Raw genomic sequence first — 21,935 nt, forward strand, 5'->3', positions numbered from 1 at the left:
TTTCAGTGAGTCCTGCTGGCAACAGGCTCACTGCTACGAGGGACTTAGGGGAGAGAAGTAAACTCACCTGCGTGCAGGATGGATTTGCTTCTTAGGCTACTGGACACCATTAGCTCCAGAGGGATCGAACACAGGCCCAGCCATGGAGTCCGGTCCCGGAGCCGTGCCGCCGACCCCCCTTGCAGATGCCGAAGTTGAAGAGGTCCAGAGGTCCAGAAACAGGCGGCAGAAGACTTTCAGTCTTCATAAGGTAGCGCACAGCACTGCAGCTGTGCGCCATTGTTGTCAGCACACTTCGCCAACAGTCACCAACTGTCACTGAGGGTGCAGGGCGCTGGGGGGGGCGCCCTGGGCAGCAATGTATAATACCTTTTTATGGCTAAAATACATCACATATAGCCCTTGAGGCTATATGGATGTATTTAACCCCTGCCAGATCTCACAAACTCCGGGAGAAGAGCCCGCCGAAAAGGGGGCGGGGCCTATTCTCCTCAGCACACGGCGCCATTTTCCTGCTCAGCTCTGCTGTGAGGAAGGCTCCCAGGCTCTCCCCTGCACTGCACTACAGAAACAGGGTTAAAACAGAGAGGGGGGGCACTTATTTGGCGATATGATTACATATATAAAAATGCTATAAGGGAAAACACTTGTATAAGGGGTTGTCCCTGTATAATTATAGCGTTTTTGGTGTGTGCTGGCAAACTCTCCCTCTGTCTCCCCAAAGGGCTAGTGGGGTCCTGTCCTCTATCAGAGCATTCCCTGTGTGTGTGATGTGTGTCGGTACGTGTGTGTCGACATGTAGGAGGACGATGTTGGTGAGGAGGCGGAGAAAATTGCCTGTATTGGTGATGTCACTCTCTAGGGAGTCGACACTGGAATGGATGGCTTATTTAGGAATTACGTGATAATGTCACGCAGGGGGCTCACTCACAAGTGGACTCCTGGATCCTACACGTAGTATCCCAGGTGTACATTGGAAATTCGAGACGTCTCCCCCTCACAAGTTCCTGAAGTCTGCTTTACCAACGTCTCCCTCCGACAGGGAGGCAGTATTGGGAACAATTCACAGGCTGTATTCCCAGCAGGTGATAATCAAAGTACCCCTTCTACAACAAGGGAAGGGGTATTATTCCACACTATATTGTGGTACTGAAGCCAGACGGCTCGGTGAGATCTGAAATATTTGAACACTTACATACAAGCGTTCAAATCAAGATGGAGTCACTCAGAGTAGTGATAGCGAACCAGGAAGAAGGGGACGATATGGTGTCACTGGATATCAGGGACGCTTACCTACATGTCCAAATTTGCCTTCTCACCAAGGGTACCTCAGGTTCGTGGTACAGAACTGTCACTATCAGTTCAGACGCTGCCGTTTGGATTGTCCACGGCACCCCGGGTCTTTACCAAGGTAATGGCCGAAATGATGATTCTTCTTAAAAGAAATATGGACGCTTTCCTGATAAGGGCAAGGTCCAGAGAACAGTTGGAGGTCGGAGTAGCACTATCTTAAGTAGTTCTACGACAGCACGAGTGGATTCTAAATATTCCAAAATCGCAGTTTTTTCCGACGACACGTCTACTGTTCCTAGGGATGATTCTGGACACAGTCCAGAAAAGGATGTTTTCTCCCGGAGAAGAAAGCCAGGGAGTTATCCGAGCTAGTCAGGAACCTCCTAAAACCAGGAAAAGTGTCAGTGCATCATTGCACAAGGATCCTGTGAAAAATGGTGGTTTCTTACAAAGCGATCCCATTCGGTAGATTTCACGCAAGAACCTTTCCGTGGGATCTGCTGGAAAAATGGTCCGGATCGCATCTTCAGATGCATCAGCGGATAACCCTGTCTCCAAGGACAAGGGTGTTTCTTCTGCGGTGGCTGCAGAGTGCTCATCTATGAAAGGGCCGCAGATTCGGCATTCAGGACTGGGTCCTGGTGACCACGGATGCCAGCCTGAGTGGCTGGGGAGCAGTCACACAAGGAAAAAATTTCCAGAGAGTGTGATCAAGTCTGGAGACTTCTCTCCACATAAATATACTGGAGCTAAGGGCAATTTACAATGCTCTAAGCTTAGCAAGACCTCTGCTTCAAGGTCAGCCGGTATTGATCCAGTGGGACAACATCACGGCAGTCGCCCACGTAAACAGACAGGGCGGCACAAGAAGCAGGAGGGAAATGGCAGAAACTACAAGGATTCTTCGCTGGGCGAAAAATCATGTGATAACACTCTCAGCAGTGTTCATTCCGGGAGTGGAAAACTGGGAAGCAGACTTCCTCAGCAGGCATGACCTCCACCCGGGAGAGTGGGGACTTCATCGGGAAGTCTTCCACATGATTGTAAACCGTTGGGAAAAACCAAAGGTGGACATGATGGCGTCCCGCCTGAACAAAAAACTAGACAGATATTGCGCCAGGTCAAGGGACCCTCAGGCAATAGCGGTGGACGCTCTGGTAACACTGTGGGTGTACCAGTCAGAGTATGTGTTCCCTCCTCTGCCTCTCATACCAAAAGTACTGAGAATCATAAGAGGGAGATGAGTAAGAACGATACTCGTGGTTCCGGATTGGCCAAGAAGGACTTGGTACCCGAAACTTCAAGAGATGTTCACGGAAGACCCGTGGCCTCTACCTTTAAGAAAGGACCTGCTCCAGCAGGGGCCTTGTCTGTTCCAAGACTTACCGCGGCCGCGTTTGACGGCATGGCGGTTGAACGCCGGATCCTGAAAGGGCATTCCAGATGAAGTCATCCCTACCCTGGTCGAAGACAGGAAGGATGTAACCGCAAAACATTTTCACCGCATTTGGTGAAGATATGTTGCGTGGTGTGAGGCCAAGAAGGCCCCTACAGAGGAATTCCAACTGGGTCGTTTCCTACATTTCCTGAAAACAGGACTGTCTATGGGCCTAAAATTAGGGTCCATTAAGGTTCAAATTTCGGCCCTGTCGAATTTCTTCCAGAAAGAACTGGCTTTAGTGCCTGACGTTCAGATGTTTGTAAAAGGGGTACTGCATATACAGCCTCCTTTTGTGCCCCAGTGGCACCTTGGGATCTCAATGTTGTTTTGAGTTTCCTAAAGTCACATTGGTTTGAACCACTCACCACTGTGGACTTAGCATCGTCACCTTCCATGTGAGATATTTTATTAGCCCTGGCTTCAGCCAGGCGTGTGTCAGAATTGGCGGCTTTATCATATATAAAGCCCTTACTTAATTTTTCATTCTGACAGGGCAAAATTGAGGACTCGTCCTCAATTTCTCCTTAAGGTGTTTTCTGTTTTTCACATGAACCAACCTATTGTGGTACCTGCGGGTACTAGGGACTTGGAGGACTCCAAGTTACTTGACGTTGTCAGGGCCCTGAAAAATATGTTTCCAGGACGGCTGGAGTCAGAAAATCTGACTCGCTGTTTAGCCTGTATGCACCCAACAAGATGGGTGCTCCTGCTTCTAAGCAGATGATTGCTCGCTGGATTTGTAATACAATTCAGTTTACACATTCTGTGGCAGGCCTGCCACAGCCAAAATCTGTAAAAGCCCATTCCAAAAGGAAGGGGGCTCATCTGGGGCGACTGCCCGAGGGGTCTCGGCTTTACAACTTTGCCGAGCAGTTACTTGGTCAGGGGCAAACACGTTTGCTAAATTCTACAAATTTGATACCCTGGCTGAGGAGGACATGGAGTTCTCTCATTCGGTGCTGCAGGGTCATCCGCACTCTCCCGCCCGTTTGGGAGCTTTGGTATAATCCCCATGGTCCTTACGGAGTCCCAGCATCCACTAGGACGTCAGAGAAAATAAGATTTTACTTACCGATAAATCTATTTCTCGTAGTCCGTAGTGGATGCTGGGCGCCCATCCCAAGTGCGGATTGTCTGCAATACTTGTACATAGTTATTGTTACAAAAATCGGGTTATTCTTGTTGTGAGCCGTCTTTTCAGAGGCTCCTTCGTTGTTATCATACTGTTAACTGGGTTCAGATCACAGGTTGTACGGTGTGATTGGTGTGGCTGGTATGAGTCTTACCCGGGATTCAATATCCTTCCTTATTATGCACCCTCGTCCGGGCACAGTATCCTAACTGAGGCTTGGAGGAGGGTCATAGGGGGAGGAGCCAGTGCACACCACCTGATCCTAAAGCTTTTATTATTGTGCCCTGTCTCCTGCGGAGCCGCTATATCCCCATGGTCCTTACGGAGTCCCAGCATCCACTACGGACTACGAGAAATAGATTTATCGGTAAGTAAAATCTTATTTTTACTTGTCACAAGATTTTATCCAATTTCTGGAAGAATATAAGGAATATCTTTGATAATTTGAAAAATGGGGGTCATTTACTAAATATGAATTTACCTGTGCGACCAGTATTATAGTAACAGATGAAGATACACACAGCTGTGTACATGGATTTCTGCACCTATAGATAAGTCCTCGCGTTAGTCACGATCGGGCATACGCAGCGTACCGGGGCACAGGGAGGCACGCCTAGTCACAGAGAGGCGCGCCTAATCGCACGGAGGTGCACAATCTTGTGTCTGCATACACAAGTGTTTTAACATGTTCATTTGTGTCTGTATAAACTATTTTTTTTTTTTTTACTCTCTCCGTCTGACCATTGGTCACCATCTATTAACATTACAGTCGTCACTGACCATTTGCCAGAGCTGTAGATCAATCCGCCGCTATACGATCTAAAGTACTGGATTAGTGGAGCATTAGCCACCCAGTGGTGGAGATGTGTAATGCATGCTGAGTATCTAGTATCGCCTCAACGCGCCTGTCCGTGATTAAACTCAGCAGGCTAAGCTATCGCCTAGGCGTGACTAAACCTTCGTCTAGGCACAGAAACAGTCAAGATAACGGAGGACCCATCTGTACACAAATGTAGCGAGTTTCACTGTGAACTCTAAATCAGGCCGATGATGTCACACCCCTGATACTCTGTTACGGTACGGGAACTGTTACATATACTGCAGGTGCCATTCATCTCAGTAGCCCTGTGACACGAGGAAACATGCAGCTGATTGGTAGTGGCCCTATACGTGAGACGGCGAATCCTACCAAGGGCAGGTTACCTTATTGTCATGAGGTGCCCGTTGGCACAGAAGCACGCCAGCAGGACGGTGTTGCACATATTCACCACGTCGGCCTGCAGCAGGAAGGAGGTCTCGGTGATGTTGTGGACGTACAGGCAGGTCTGGGAAGGCAGAGAGAACACTTTGGCTTGCTTTTCCGAGCAGACGACAGCAAACTGATGGTCGCTCATATCTTGGGATGAGGATGGAGAGAACGTGACCAGTTTCCTCTTCCTCGTCCTCTCGTTGTCTTCTGTGCTGTTCGGGTCCCTCCAAACTTCGTACGAGGGGTGTATTAAGGAGCCCATACAGTCCAGGCAGGAGATCCTGAGCACGGCCCCCTTCAGCGTGAGCACGGTACCTGGGAAGCACAATGGGTGTCATACACTGGACAAATACATTTCACCGTGTTCTTGTGTTCCTATCTGGGCTATGATGGATCAATAAAGAGGAAGAATGGTGCACAGAGATTTGAGGTGTTTATTCAATAACATATACCTGAGGGTTGCTCCCAGTGCTGGGCTGAAGATATGGGGCATCCATTAGACAATGTAGGATGCCATATAGAACAGGTAAAACACCTGACACCAGACTGCCAGGCTGAGCTCAGGAACTATTGCCGGTATCTGGTGTGACATACGAGGATGAAGAAGAGAGACAGCTGTAGTACACGATTGGAGGACAAGAGACTGGAACGACGATGATAGCCGAAGACCCGGTATAATCTGGGAGATAACCCACATAGGATAACAATCACCCGCTCTCTATTTCTTCCTGGCAGGGAGGGAAAGCAGCAGACGTGGCTCCCAGCCCTGTTCCTGCAAAACCCCTTTAATCTGCAGCATTCCTGTGAGCTCCGGATAAGAGTGATCCCTGTAATCCATTCCCCGGACGCTCTCTGCCTGTTACACTGATCCCATGTAAGTGACACAATCACCAAGTCAGAATACTCAGCAGCCAGGACAAGTTTGGACTAGTGCACCCAGCACACAAGCCGCCACTGTGTGCTGGGTGCACTAGTCCAAACTTGGGGGGGGGGGGGTTTCGGTGCACACTGAGGCCTTATTCTAAATCAGATGCAGGACCGTCTGAGACGCACGGTCTCAGAGATGTACAAGAGATATATTGGGTGTTCCTGGGCGTTGAATATTCAGACGCAGGGCATGACGCAGAGGCACACGCTAACCGCACGCAGCTCCGATAGTCATGTGGTGCAGCGATTATTTGCTGCTGCACATTTACGAGAAATACAGAAAACCCCAACAGTGCATGCGTTACCCTGAGTGTACTCAGTGTACGCTACTGCATATGGGGCCGATACAGATATGAAGCAGTATAACAATCAGCAGTAACTGGGCTGTAGTAGATGTAAGAAAATCCCTCTCGCCGGTGCGTTAGGGGAGTGTCGCGGTGTGTCAGTGATGGCGGCTGCGTTCTCAGCCACAGAGGCCACGCTCAGCCAGAGACACTGCAGCTGCCATAGGGTAGGTACAGGTGGCAATGGTGCACCGATGGTGGACTGTAGCCGGCACATTCAGCGCACACTATACACAAGGGGAAACTAGCATCTACATAATATCACACCCGCGACTCTGGCTCAGGCCCGCAATGTGCTACGGGTGTGTTACGTGGGGGTGTCGCATAGCGGGCTGCAAGCTCAGGCGCTACACTGCTCACACAGGAGGCCGCACCCTGATGGAGGCTCTGCAGCTAGCAGGGGGCTGGGGCAAGTTTCCAGGGTGCACCAAGTGGTACTACATCGTCTGCAGATGCACAAAGTGGGTGTCTCAGTCCTTGTACACACAGACGCACGGCTGTACCCCAGGGAAGGACGGCCACTAGCGTTAGCATGAAGACGCACATGCCAGCATGACAACAGACGCTACAGCGGGTCCTGGCACTGTAAATGAAGCGTTAGAGAACGAGGGAGAGCGGAGAACACACACGGCATCAGAGGCGGGTGTCCAGCAAAGCTTACCGCTAGGAGAGACCAGCACCGGCTCCGTCTGCCTCTGCTCTTCGGTGACCGGCACATTGAGGGATACGATCAGCACCATCCCCAGGCTGGTCCCCACCCACAGGCATGGCAGAGGGGACGGGTCGTTCTTCCGGGCGAAGGACTCCATGAAGTACAAGGCCGTGACGGCCTCCTTGGACTCTTTATCGATGCTGGACACACTGGAGCTGCGTGAGCGGCTGACGTTGCTTTCCCGAGTCTCTACAGGAAGAGTACAGACAGCAGGTCATAACCCCGGCGACCCCGCAGCACAGCCTCACCTACCCCTGCTCATGTGCCGTATAATGGACGTGGATATGGATGTGGCCAATGAGTCACGCTGAGGCCCTGCATTCGCTACGGACACTTACCTTGTGCAACAGATTGGTACTAAGAGTCAGTAACTTACTATTCCCCTGAGCTATCATTCTATAATGCATAAATACAACATACCGGTACATTGCTAATATACTATTACCCACTAAAACCTGGACACACACGACTACCACAGTGCACAGGACACACAGCGCTACACACGTGTGCTCTTACCTTTCTCTGGCCACGAGTTGGGAGAATAGTGGGATTCATCATTTGAGTATGTACTGACTCCGTGTAACTGCTGAAGCATTGCCCGTCTGGATATGTAACCTACTGCTACAGAAGCCACGTATTGCAAGAGGACAGCGACAATTCAAGCAACAGTTATTTGGTCAGAGTTGTAAAAATAAACCACTAATTATTTATCTAATCTTACACAAAATAACTCTGTATCTTTTCCCTCTCCAGTGTTATATATTCACACTGCAGTAGCTATCCATCACTCTAAGCTACACTGACGTCTACTGCCGTCATCAACACCCACTGTCTACCATCGTCATCTACATCCACTGTCTACCACCGTCACCTAAACCCACTGTCTACCACCGTCACCTACATCCACTGTCTACCACCGTCATCAACACCCACTGTCTACCACCGTCACTTAAACCCACTGTCTACCAATGTCATCTACCCACTGTCTACCACCGTCATCTACACCCATTGTCTACCACCGTCATCAACACCCATTGTCTACCATCATCATCTACACCAACTGTGTGCCACCGTCATCTACACCCATTGTCTACCAACATCATCTACATCCACTGTCTACCACCGTCACAAACACCCACTGTCTACCACCGTCACCTAAACCCACTGTCTACCAACGTCACCTAAACCCACTGTCTACCAACGTCATCTACACCCACTGTCTACCACCGTCACTAACACCCACTGTCTACCACCGTCACCTAAACCCACTGTCTACCAACGTCATCTACACCCACTGTCTACCACCGTCATCTACACCCATTGTCTACCACTGTCATCAACACCCATTGTCTACCATCGTCATCTACAACAACTGTCTACCACCGTCATCTACACCCACTGTCTACCACCGTCATCTATACCCACTGTACCACCATCATCTACACCCACTGTCTACCACCATCATCTACACCCACTGTCTACCACCGTCATCTACACCCACTGTCTACCACCGTCATCAACATCCACTGTCTACCACCGTCACCAACACCCACTGTCTACCAATGTCACCTACACCCACTGTCTACCACCGTCATCTACACCCACTGTTTACCACTGTCATCTACACCCACTGTCTACCATCATCTACACCCACTGTCAACCAACATCATCTACACCCATTGTCTACCAATGTCATCTACACCTACTGTCTACCATCATCTACAACCACTGTCAACCAACATCATCTACACCCATTGTCTACCAATGTCATCTACATCCACTGTCTACCAACATCATCTATACCCACTGTCTACCAACGTCATCTATACCCACTGTCTATCACCATCATCTACACCGACTGTCTACCGCCATCACCTACACCCACTGTCTACTACCATCATCTACATCCACATCATCTACCAATGTCATCTACACCCACTGTCTACCACCATCACCTAAACCCACTGTCTACCAACTTCATCTACACCCACTGTTTACCTCCATCATCTACACCCACTGTCTACCACCGTCATCTACATCCACTGTCTACCACTATCATCTGTCTAGCACCATCATCTACATCCACTGTCTACCACCATCATCCACAACCACTGTCTACCACCGTCATCTACACCCACTGTCTACCACTGTAACCTAAACCCGCTGTCTACCAACGTCATCTACACCTGCTGTCTACCACCGTCATCAACACCCACTGTCTACCAACGTCATCTACACCTACAGTCTATCACCATAATCCACACCCACTGTCTACCACCATCATCTACACCTACGGTCTACCACCATCATCCACACCCACTGTCTAGTGTCTACCACCATCATCTACACCCATTGTCTACCACCATCAACTACAACCACTATCTACCAACGTCATCTACACCCACTGTCAACCAATGTCATCTACATCCACTGTCAACCAATGTCATCTACACCCACTGTAAACCAATGTCATCTACACCCACTGTCAACCACTGTCTTCTACAGCCACTGTCTACCACTGTCACCTACACCCACTGTCTACCAACGTCATCTACACTCACTGTCTACCACCGTCATCAACACCCACTGTCTACCACTGTCTTCAACACCCACTGTCACATCCACCCACTGTCTACCGCCGTTACCTACACCCACTGTCTACCACCATCATCCAAACCCACTGTCTACCATCAGACCATCAGATGGGCCAAGTGGTTCTTATCTGTTTCTATATTACCACCATCATCCACACCCACTGTCTAGTGTCTACCACCGTCCTCTACACCCACTGTCTACCACCATCACCCACACCCACTGTCTACCACCATCATCCACACCCACTGTCTACCACCATCATCCACACCCACTGTCTACCACCATCATCCACACCCACTGTCTAGTGTCTACCACCGTCATCTACACCTACTGTCTACCACCGTCATCTACACCCACTGTCTAGTGTCTACCACCGTCATCTACACCTACTGTCTACCACCGTCATCTACACCCACTGTCTACCACCGTCCTCTACACCCACTGTCTACCACTATCATCTACATCTGCTGTCTACACATAGTACTACAAGGGCCCCATAATATCTGTTTCTACTGTATATGTGCATAGTACATAACTAGGCCTCAGTCAGACTCTTATCCATTTAGTCCCACAGGTAATTATGTATAGGCTGGCCTTGCTATAAACTATTGGTGAGAAGAATATGAGACACTGGTGTGGCCCTTACTGTACATTACAGCAAGTCACATGTTTCCTGGGCACAATGAATATTTGTTCCATCTATAATTATAGCCCCTGATTGTGTCTTACAATGGTCATTTCATGGCGGTACTCTTCCAGAGAGTGCGGTAGCTGCACACAATATATAGGTGTATAGCATATGTTTTCAAACTCAGTCCTGAGGACCCCGAGCAGTGCATGTTTTCCAGGTCTGCTAATAGAAAGTGAAATAAATAGCTCCATCTGCGGATCCATTAAAATGTGTTAATGAGTAATGAGTACACCTGTGCATCTGCTGGGTGACCTGTGAAACATTAATGAGTAATGAGTACACCTGTGTACCTGCTGGGTGACCTGGGAAACGTGAATGAGTAATGAGTACACCTGTGCATCTGCTGGGTGACCTGTGAAATGGTAATGAGTAATGAGTACACCTATGTACCTGCTGGGTGACCTGGGAAATGTGAATGAGTAATGAGTACACCTGTGCACCTGCTGGGTGACCTGGGAAACGTAAATGAGTAATGAGTACACCTGTGCCCCTGCTGGATGAGCTGGGAAATGTGAATGAGTAATGAGTACACCTGTACCCCTGCTGGGTGACCTGGGAAACGTGTATGAGTAATGAGTACACCTGTGCCCCTGCTGAGTGACATGGGAAACGTGACTAAGTAATGAGTACACCTGTGCACCTGCTGGGTGACCTGGGAAACGTTAATGAATAATGAGTACACCTGTGCACCTGCTGGGTGACCTGTGAAACATTAATGAGTACACCTGTGTACCTGCTGGGTGACTTGTGAAACGTGAATGAGTAGTGAGTACACCTGTGCATCTGCTGGGTGACCTGTGAAATGGTAATGAGTACACCTGTGTACCTGCTGGGTGACCTGGGAAATGTGAATGAGTACACCTGTGCACCTGCTGGGTGACCTGGGAAACGTAAATGAGTAATGAGTACACCTGTGCCCCTGCTGGATGAGCTGGGAAATGTGAATGCGAAATGAGTACACCTGTACCCCTGCTGGGTGACCTGGGAAACGTGTATGAGTAATGAGTACACCTGTGCCCCTGCTGGGTGACCTGGGAAACGTGACTAAGTAATGAGTACACCTGTGCAGCTGCTGGGTGACCTGGGAAACGTTAATGAATAATGACTACACCTGTGCACCTGCTGGGTGACCTGTGAAACATTAATGAGTAATGAGTACACCTGTGCACCTGCTGGATGACCTGGGAAACGTGAATGAGTAATAAGTACACCTGTGCATCTGCTGGGTGACCTGTGAAATGGTAATGAGTAATGAGTACACCTGTGTACCTGCTGGGTGACCTGGGAAATGTGAATGAGTACACCTGTGCACCTGCTGGGTGACCTGGGAAACGTAAATGAGTAATGAGTACACCTGTGCCCCTGCTGGGTGACCTGGGAAACGTGACTAAGTAATGAGTACACCTGTGCAGCTGCTGGGTGACCTGGGAAACGTTAATGAATAATGACTACACCTGTGCACCTGCTGGGTGACCTGTGAAACGTGAATGAGTAATGAGTACACCTGTGCACCTGCTGGATGACCTGGGAAACGTGAATGAGTAATGAGTACACCGGTGCACCTGCTGGGTGACCTGGGAAACGTGAATGAGTAATGAGTACATCTGTGCCACTGCTGGGTGACTTGGGAAACGTGAATGAGTAATGAGTACACCTGTGCCCCTGCTGGGTGATCTGGGAAACGTGTATGAGTAATGAGTACACCTGTGCCCCTGCTGGGAGACCTGTGAAACATTAATGAGTAATGAGTTCACCTGTGCCGCTGCTGGGTGACCTGGGAAACGTGAATGAGTAATGAGTACACCTGTGCCCCTGCTGGGTGACCTGGGAAACGTGAATGAGTAATGAGTACACCTGTGCCCCTGCTGGGTGACCTGGGAAACGTGAATGAGTAATGAGTACACCTGTGCCCCTGCTGGGTGACCTGGGAAACGTGTATGAGTAATGAGTACACCTGTGACCCTGCTGGGTGACCTTGGAAACGTGAATGAGTAATGAGTACACCTGTGCCCCTGCTGGGTGACCTGGGAAACATGTATGAGTAATGAGTACACCTGTGCCCCTGCTGGGTGACCTGTGAAACATTAATGAGTAATGAGTACACCTGTGCCCCTGCTGGGTGACCTGGGAAACATGTATGAGTAATGAGTACACCTGTGCCCCTGCTGGGTGACCTGGGAAACGTGAATGAGTAATGAGTACACCTGTGCCCCTGCTGGGTGACCTGGGAAACATGTATGAGTAATGAGTACACCTGTGCCCCTGCTGGGTGACCTGGGAAACATGAATGAGTAATGAGTATACCTGTGCCCCTGCTGGGTGACCTGGGAAACGTGATTTGTTTGGGGTCCTAAGGACAGAGTTTGAGAACCACTGGTATACAGTAATAGACGTGTGGTAGCTGCACTCAGTGTATGGAGTATGGTAGCTGCACTCACTATACGGACACATGCTACAGGAATATATAAGGAACCGTTGGTGAGACCTTGGTCCCCTCTGTGGGGATTGTAAGTAGGGATGGATGATATATAGTTAGAATGACCATTATCAGACACAACCACCGGCCTGTGCTACACTGACTGGCGTCTCCAAGTCTCTGACCTTGCGTCACCTGCCAGTAGAGTAAAGCTTGTTAGTATATACATAGTCATTGTTAGTATATAGAGATGAAGTGACACACGAGCAGGATCACTGCTATACACATAATACCACAGAGAGGAACTGACGGAGCCACTTACTAACAAGCATGGTTCTACCACTACTACTGCTACAGGGACACAAGCACAGAACTAGGGAATCTAAGCCCAGGAATACTCCAGAACTGGTGGAGACAAGCACAGTCTCTCCGGCTGTTGTTGAACTACAAGTAGCAGCAGACCCTGCAGAGATATATGGTACATGCATCACTGATGACATGGCTGTATTACAGGGTAATATATCCGGCTTTGTAGCTGTTTACAGTGTGTATATAACAGAGCAGTCCCCTGAGACAGACGCAGCTTCCAGCCCGGAGCGCCGAGCCTTATACATACTATGTAACATTTACACATGGATTTCCTCATTGCCTCATTAAGGGCCTGATCCTGGGTAAACACAATGTCCGTGTGTGCGTGCGTCCAGAGTCAGCAGTTGTGATTAAGTTACACAGTCTCAGAAATGACTTGAAAATATGGCGAGCTTTCCCAGGCGGTGACTGGAAGGTGGCGGTGACTGGAAGGTGGCGGTGGCTGGAAGCTGGTGGTGGTTGGAAGCTGGCGGTGACCTGGAGGTGGCTGTGACTGGGAGGTGGCGGTGACTGGGAGGTGGCGGTGACTAGGAGCTGGCGGTGGCTGGGAGCCAGCGATGGCCTGGAGGTGGCTGTGACTGGGAGTTGGCGGTGGCTGGGAGGTGTGGCAGTGACTGGGAGCTACCGATGGTCTGGAGGTGGCTGTGACTGGGAGCTGGCGTTGGCTGGGAGCTGGCGGTGACTGGAAAGTGGTGGTGACTGGGAGCTGGCGGTGACTGGAAGGTGGCGGTGACTGGGAGGTGGCGGTGATTGGGAGCTAGCGATGGCCTGGAGGTGGCTGTGACTGGGAGGTGGTGGTGACTGGGAGCTGGCGGTGACTGGAAGGTGGCGGTGACTGGGAGGTGGCGGTGGCTGGAAGCTGGAGGTGGCTGTGACTGGAAGGTGGCGGTGACTGGGAGGTGGCGGTGGCTGGGAGGTGGTGGTGGCCTGGAGGTGGCAGTGACTGGGAGCTGGCTGTGACTGGAAGGTGGCGGTGACTGGGAGCTGGCGGTGGCTGGGAGCCAGCGATGGCCTGGAGGTGGCGGTGGCTGGGAGGTATGGCAGTGACTGGGAGCTACCGATGGTCTGGAGGTGGCTGTGACTGGGAGCTGGCGGAGACTGGAAAGTGGCAGTGACTGGGAGCTGGCAGAGACTGGAAGGTGGCGGTGACTGGGAGGTGGCTGTGACTGGGAGGTGGCGGTGGCTGGGAGGTGGCGGTGGCAGGGAGGTGGCTGTGGCAGGGAGGTGGCTGTGGCAGGGAGGTGGCTGTGGCAGGGAGCTGGCAGTGGCTTGGAGCTGGCAGTGGCCTGGAGGTGACGGTGAGTGGGAGTTGGCGGTGGCTGGGAGTTGGCGGTGACTGGAAGCTGGTGGTGGCCTGGAGGTGGCAGTGGCTGGGTGGTGGCTGTGACTGGGAGGTAGCTGTGACTAGGATGCGGCGGTGACTGGGAGGTGGCTGTGACTGGGAGGTGGCTGGGAGCTGGTGGTGTCCTGGAGGTGGCTGTGACTGGGAGGTGGCTGTGACTGGGAGCTGGAAGTGGCTGTGACTGGGAGATGGCTGTAACTGGGAGGTGGCTGTGACACGGCGGTAACTGGGAGCTGGCGGTGGCTGTGACGGGGAGATGGCAGTGGCTGGAAGCTGGCGGTGGCCTGGAGGTGGCGGTGACTGGGAGGTGGCTGTGTTCGGGAGGTGGCGGTGGCTGGGAGGTGGCTGTGACTGGGAGGTGGCTGGGAGCTGGCGGTGTCCTGGAGGTGGCTGTGACTAGGAGGTGGCTGTGACTGGGAGCTGGCGGTGGCCTGGAGGTGGCTGTGACTGGGAGGTGGCTGTGACGCGGCGGTGACTGGGAGCTGGCAGTGGCTGGGAGGTGGCTGTGACAGGGAGCTGGCAGTGGCTGGAAGCTGGCGGTGGCTGTGACTGGGAGGTGGCTGTGACTTGGAGGTGGCTGTGACTTGGAGGTGGCTGTGACTTGGAGGTGGCTGTGGCTGGGAGCTGGCGGTGTCCTGGAGGTGGCTGTGACTGGGAGGTGGCTGTGACTGGCAGGCGGCGGTGACTGGGAGGTGGCTAGGAGCTGGCGGTGTCCTGGAGGTGGCTGTGACTAGGAGCTGGAGGTGGCTGTGACTGTGACGCGGCGGTGACTGGGAGCTGGCAGTGGCTGGGAGGTGGCTGTGACAGGGAGCTGGCGGTGACTGGAAGCTGGCGGTGGCCTGGAGGTGGCTTTGACTTGGAGGTGGCTGTGACTTGGAGGTGGCTGTGACAGGGAGCTGGTGGTGGCTGGGAGGTGGCTGTGACAGGGAGCTGGCGGTGACTGGAAGCTGGCGGTGGCTTGGAGGTGGCTGTGACTTGGAGGTGGCTGTGACTGGGAGGTGGCTGTGACTGGGAGGTGGCTGTGACTGGGAGGTGGCTGTGACTTGGAAGTGGCTGCGACTGTGACTGGGAGGCGGCGGTGACAGGGAGGTGGGGGTGGCTGGGAGCTGGCGGTGTCCTGGAGGTGGCTGTGATGGGAGGTGGCTGTGACTGGGAGGTGGCTGTGACGCAGCGGTGACTGGGAGCTGGCAGTGGCTGTGACAGGGAGCTGGCAGTGGCTGGAAGCTGGCGGTGGCTGTGACTGGGAGGTGGCTGTGACTTGGAGGTGGCTGTGACTTGGAGGTGGCTGTGGCTGGGAGCTGGCGGTGTCCTGGAGGTGGCTGTGACTGGGAGGTGGCTGTGACTGGCAGGCGGCGGTGACTGGGAGGTGGCTGGGAGCTGGCGGTGTCCTGGAGGTGGCTGTGACTGGGAGGTGGCTGTGACTGTGACGCGGCGGTGACTGGGAGCTGGCAGTGGCTGGGAGGTGGCTGTGACAGGGAGCTGGCGGTGACTGGAAGCTGGCGGTGGCCTGGAGGTGGCTTTGACTTGGAGGTGGCTGTGACAGGGAGCTGGTGGTGGCTGGGAGGTGGCTGTGACAGGGAGCTGGCGGTGGCTTGGGAGGTGGCTGTGACTTGGAGGTGGCTGTGACTGGGAGGTGGCTGTGACTTGGAGGTGGCTGTGACTGGGAGGTGGCTGTGACTGGGAGGTGGCTGTGACTGGGAGGTGGCTGTGACTTGGAAGTGGCTGCGACTGTGACTGGGAGGTGGCGGTGACAGGGAGGTGGCGGTGGCTGGGAGCTGGCGGTGTCCTGGAGGTGGCTGTGATGGGAGGTGGCTGTGACTGGGAGCTGGCGGTGGCCTGGAGGTGGCTGTGACTGGGAGGTGGCTGTGACGCGGCAGTGACTGGGAGCTGGCAGTGGCTGTGACGCGGCGGTGACAGGGAGCTGGCAGTGGCTGGAAGCTGGCGGTGGCCTGGAGGTGGCTGTGACTTGGAGGTGGCTGCGAGGTGGCGGTGACTGTGACTGGGAGGTGGCGGTGGCTGGGAGCTGGCGGTGTCCTGGAGGTGGCTGTGACTGGGAGGCGGCGGTGATTGGGAGGTGGCTGGGAGCTGGCGGTGTCCTGGAGGTGGCTGTGACTGGGAGCTGGAGGTGGCGGTGACTGTGACGCGGCGGTGACTGGGAGCTGGCAGTGGCTGGGAGGTGGCTGTGACAGGGAGCTGGCGGTGACTGGAAGCTGGCTGTGGCCTGGAGGTGGCTGTGACAGGGAGCTGGCAGTGGCTGGGAGGTGGCTGTGACAGGGAGCTGGCGGTGACTGGAAGCTGGCGGTGGCCTGGAGGTGGCTGTGACGTGGCGGTGCCTATGACTGGGAGGCGGCGGTGACTGGGAGCTGGCGGTGTCCTGGAGGTGGCTGTGACTGGGAGGTGGCTGTGACTGGGAGGCGGCAGTGGCTGGGAGCTGGTGGTGTCCTGGAGGTGGCTGTGACTGGGAGCTGGAGGTGGCTGTGACGTGGCGGTGACTGGGAGCTGGCAGTGGCTGGGAGGTGGCTGTGACAGGGAGCTGGCGGTGGCCTGGAGGTGGCTGTGACTTGGAGGTGGCTGTGACTGGGAGGTGGCTGTGACTTGGAGGTGGCTGTGACGTGGCGGTGCCTGTGACTGGGAGGCGGCGGTGACTGGGAGCTGGCGGTGTCCTGGAGGTGGCTGTGACTGGGAGGTGGCTGTGACTGGGAGGCGGCAGTGGCTGGGAGCTGGCGGTGTCCTGGAGGTGGCTGTGACTGGGAGCTGGCTGTGACGTGGCGGTGACTGGGAGCTGGCAGTGGCTGGGAGGTGGCTGTGACAGGGAGCTGGTGGTGACTGGAAGCTGGCGGTGGCCTGGAGGTGGCTGTGACTTGGAGGTGGCTGTGACTGGGAGGTGGCTGTGACTGGGAGGTGGCTGTGACGTGGCGGTGACTGTGACTGGGAGGCGGCGGTGACTGGGAGCTGGCGGTGTCCTGGAGGTGGCTGTGACTGGGAGGCGGCGGTGACTGAAACAGCGTTTTCCACTGCAACATGATGGCAGAAGGGTGACCCTGAGACTCCTTCTCATAGCCATCACATCTAGAGGTGGCCAGGGTCACTGAGCAGAAGCACTGAGCTGTATTGGGATAATTTTGGCATTACAACAGTTCAAGAAAGAAAAAAATCATATTTGTGATCACAAGTGGATCAGAAAAGAGGCAAACGTGGGCTTCAGGGGACTATTATTCAATTAATTAGCGTTTTTCTTTGCTAGTTTCCAAAACTGGACGACTAGCTTCAAGATGACCTCAGCGTACTTTAATCTAAGGGTCTCATGTACAATTGGACACGTTTCCAAATGTCCAAAGCAGTGCAGTAAATTGGAATTTACTCAAAACTCAAAAACAGCATCTTATTGGCTATTCGGCTGTCACATGTTTTGGATAGCCAATAAGAAAAGTCCAGTTAAATCTGAACTTGCGGTATTTTAGCGATAAGAACCAAGTAAATCAGAACCTGCACATCTCTAACAGTATCCGGCTGTCGGATAGCAGCGGTAATCCTATGTAAGGATGGGCGTAGGTGCAGATTAGCCTCTTGGAAGGCAATCCACCTGCCGCTGCTTTCCCCATTGCTGAATACTGATCAGCGCGGACCGTGCACCATCAGGAAAACCAAATAATTTAAAAATAAAAAAATAATAATACAAGCCTACGCCACCTGATAAAGCTACAAGGACTCTAGCACTGCCACCCTAAGATGTGTCAGCAAGATCTGGTGCCAGGGGAAAAAGCGTGGACACACCTACAATAGTGTCACTCAGCCCTTGGGATTACCTATGGGAACCAGACTTACCCAAAAATGCCCCCCCCATACTAGAATTTTTTCCAATGTTGCACTAAGGACCCCAGCATGCCCTGGCCACCTAAAGGTGTTCGGGTATGCTGGGGCTTGTAGAACTACAAGCTTCAGTATTTCATGGCCTCCAGTTCCTGCTGAGACCTGTAGCAAAGTTTGGACAAATGGTGCAAGAAAAGCAATGGATTTGATTATTTTACTAAGAAATAAAAAACGCCTGCAAAAAAACCCCTCTGCACCAGTTTCTAGCTGACCTAGTTTCTGGGCTCCAGGAAAGGTCCATTAGGCCATAAATTCTCAAACTAAGTCCTCAGGACCCCAAAGAGTTCACGTTTTCTGGGTCACCACTGAAGATTTAAAAAGTGACAGTTGGAGATACACAGCGCAGCTGCCGGGTGACTTGGAAAACGTGGCCTGTGTGGGGTCCTGACAACTGAGTAGGAGAACCACTGCTTTAGGTAATCCAGCGATTACAAACAAAAAGCTGTCACTGAAGAAGGACTTGCTCACAGGGAGCCGGGACACGAGCAGGAGCTCTGCTAGAGCCGACAGACGTACCTTGCACATGCGCCAAGATGGTACTGAGCGTGTGCAGTACAGGTCTGCGACGGCGGATGTGATAAGGCATCAGACTGTCAGTGATGCTGTTTGGGGTCGGTGATGGCTTAGGTATCCCAAAACAGAGGCGTGACCCCACCATTGCGGGGGAGGTATGAGGCCAGGATCTCCGTCCGAAGGATGAAGACTTCCTGGCCTTGTTGTTCTGCTGCTGCAGCCAGCTTGCGCAAATTCATAGGTCACGCAGACAGATGGTGTCGCAGACAATCCAATAGCGCATGCTAGGATGCATCTCGGATCAGTGATGCATGCAGGGGGCATGACGCCCTCTAGTGCATTACCATATTAGTGCTATAGAGTGTAAGCTTGCGAGCAGGGCCTTCCTACATCTGTGTCTGTCTGTTTTTACCCAGTTTTGTTCTATTACTGTTTTTCCAATTGCGAAGCGCAACGGAATATGCTGCGCTATATAAGAAACTGCTAATACATAAATAATAAATAGTGCTTCTCCGACCACATCTACATCACGCCCAATACGCAAACTACTGTAAGAAGCAAAACTGAGGTAATAGTGGCACAATGGAGGGAAAATGACACAATCTAAGGTAAAGAGACAGGTCACCCATGAAACTGCCTGAGATGACATCCGCCTGTGGGCCTAGAGTAGGGACGAGGCCATTCAGGAAATGACTGTCACACCTAGGGCTCACAAGAGGCCACTACTGCTGCTATGAGTTTAGCAAGGACCGGCAGTCGCTAGGTGGACAGGAAGAGCCCGTGTTGAGACCGGAATGAGGAGGCACGTGCAACCCTCACCAATTGGAGACTGTGAGGTCCTGATGCCCTAAATACATTTTAGGAGAGAGAGAGAGACTCCATTGTGAGAAGAGGCGAGAGCCAGATCTCCCCCATGACTGGGCCGGACCAGAGCGGGGCATTTGTGGCATTTGCCCAGCCTAACAGAATTCTAACATTCTATTCAAAGAAGAGGAACAGGTGCAGACTTTGTGTAGACTTTGCCAGACTCTGGGTAAACAGTGACATTTCTGTGGGGATAGGGCATGAAGCCTGACTCAGTGACCTTTCTGTGGGGATAGGGCATGAAGCCTGACTCAGTGACCCTTCTGTGGGTATATGACATGAAGCATGACTCAGTGACCTTTCTGTGGGGATAGGGCATGTAGCCTGACTCAGTGACCTTTCTGTGGGGATAAGGGCATTAAGCCTGACTCAGTGACCTTTCTGTGGGGATAGGGCATGAAGCCTGACTCAGTGACCCTTCTGTGGGGATAGGGCATGAAGCCTGACTCAGTGACCCTTCTGTAGGGATAGGGCATGAAGCCTGACTCAGTGACCCTTCTGTGGGGATAGGGCACGAAACCTGACTCAGTGACCCTTCTGTGGGTATATGACATGAAACCTGACTCAGTGACCCTTCTGTGGGTATATGACATGAAACCTGACTCAGTGACCCTTCTGTGGGTATAGGGCATGAAGCATGACTCAGTGACCTTTCTGTGGGGATAGGGCATGAAGCCTGACTCAGTGACCCTTCTGTGGGTATATGACATGAAGCATGACTCAGTGACCTTTCTGTGGGGATAGGGCACGAAACCTGACTCAGTGACCCTTCTGTGGGTATATGACATGAAACCTGACTCAGTGACCCTTCTGTGGGTATAGGGCATGAAGCATGACTCAGTGACCTTTCTGTGGGGATAGGGCATGAAGCCTGACTCAGTGACCCTTCTGTGGGTATATGACATGAAGCCTGACTCAGTGACCCTTCTGTGGGGATAGGGCACGAAACCTGACTCAGTGACCCTTCTGTGGGTATATGACATGAAGCATGACTCAGTGACCCTTCTGTGGGGATAGGGCATGAAGCATGACTCAGTGACCTTTCTGTGGGGATAGGGCATAAAGCCTGACTCAGTGACCTTTCTGTGGATATATGGCATGAAGCCTGACTCAGTGACCATTCTGTGTGGATAGAGCATGAAGCCTGACTCAGTGACCTTTCTGTGGGTATAGGGCATGAAGCCTGACTCAGTGACCCTTCTGTGGGGATAGGGCATGAAGCCTGACTCAGTGACCCTTCTGTGGGGATAGGGCATGAAGCCTGACTCAGTGACCCTTCTGTGGGGATAGGGCATGAAGCCTGACTCAGTGACCCTTCTGTGGGGATAGGGCATGAAGCCTGACTCAGTGACCCTTCTGTAGGGATAGGGCATGAAGCCTGACTCAGTGACCCTTCTGTGGGGATAGGGCATGAAACCTGACTCAGTGACCCTTCTGTGGGGATAGGGCATGAAGCCTGACTCAGTGACCCTTCTGTGGGGATACGGCATGAAGCCTGACTCAGTGACCCTTCTGTGGGTATATGACATGAAGCCTGACTCAGTGACCCTTCTGTGGGTATAGAGCATGAAGCCTGACTCAGTGACCCTTCTGTGGGTATAGCCTGACTCAGTGACTCTCCTGTGGGTATATTGCATAAAGCCTGACTCAGTTACCCTTCTGTGGGGATAGGACATGAAACCTGACTCAGTGACCCTTCTGTGGGGATAGGGCATGAAGCCTGACTCAGTGACCCTTCTGTGGGGATAGGGCATGAAGCCTGACTCAGTGACCCTTCTGTGGGGATAGGGCATGAAGCCTGACTCAGTGACCCTTCTGTGGGGATAGGGCATGAAGCCTGACTCAGTGACCCTTCTGTGGGGATAGGGCATGAAGCCTGACTCAGTGACCCTTCTGTGGGGATAGGGTATGAAGCCTGACTCAGTGACCTTTCTGTGGGGATAGGGCGTGAAGCCTGATTCAGTGACCCACAAGCTTTGGTTCTGTAGCTGAAAAAATAAGATTTTACTTACCGATAAATCTATTTCTCGTAGTCCGTAGTGGATGCTGGGACTCCGTAAGGACCATGGGGAATAGCGGCTCCGCAGGAGACAGGGCACAAGAATAAAAGCTTTAGGATCAGGTGGTGTGCACTGGCTCCTCCCCCTATGACCCTCCTCCAAGCCTCAGTTAGGATA

The 21,935-nt window shown here is 52.5% G+C and overlaps 1 protein-coding gene across 9 annotated transcripts in view; it reads right to left on the minus strand.

Moving 5' to 3' along the window:
• Positions 1-21,935, minus strand: part of STXBP5L (syntaxin binding protein 5L) — a 619,515-nt gene that overhangs the window by 37,405 nt on the left and 560,175 nt on the right. For 5 of the 9 annotated variants that reach the window (XM_063956843.1, XM_063956842.1, XM_063956846.1 and 2 more), the window contains 3 exons: positions 7,615-7,719; positions 7,048-7,287; positions 5,070-5,430 (listed from right to left, as the gene is read on the minus strand). In XM_063956843.1, the coding sequence (XP_063812913.1) occupies positions 5,070-5,430; positions 7,048-7,287; positions 7,615-7,719 (706 nt within the window). The remainder of the gene's footprint in view (positions 1-5,069; positions 5,431-7,047; positions 7,288-7,614; positions 7,720-21,935) is intronic. The other 4 variants (XM_063956847.1, XM_063956850.1, XM_063956849.1 and 1 more) reach the window with 1 other exon arrangement.

Source organism: Pseudophryne corroboree, chromosome 2 (genome assembly GCF_028390025.1).
Source record: "Pseudophryne corroboree isolate aPseCor3 chromosome 2, aPseCor3.hap2, whole genome shotgun sequence".
Classification (NCBI taxonomy): domain Eukaryota; kingdom Metazoa; phylum Chordata; class Amphibia; order Anura; family Myobatrachidae; genus Pseudophryne; species Pseudophryne corroboree.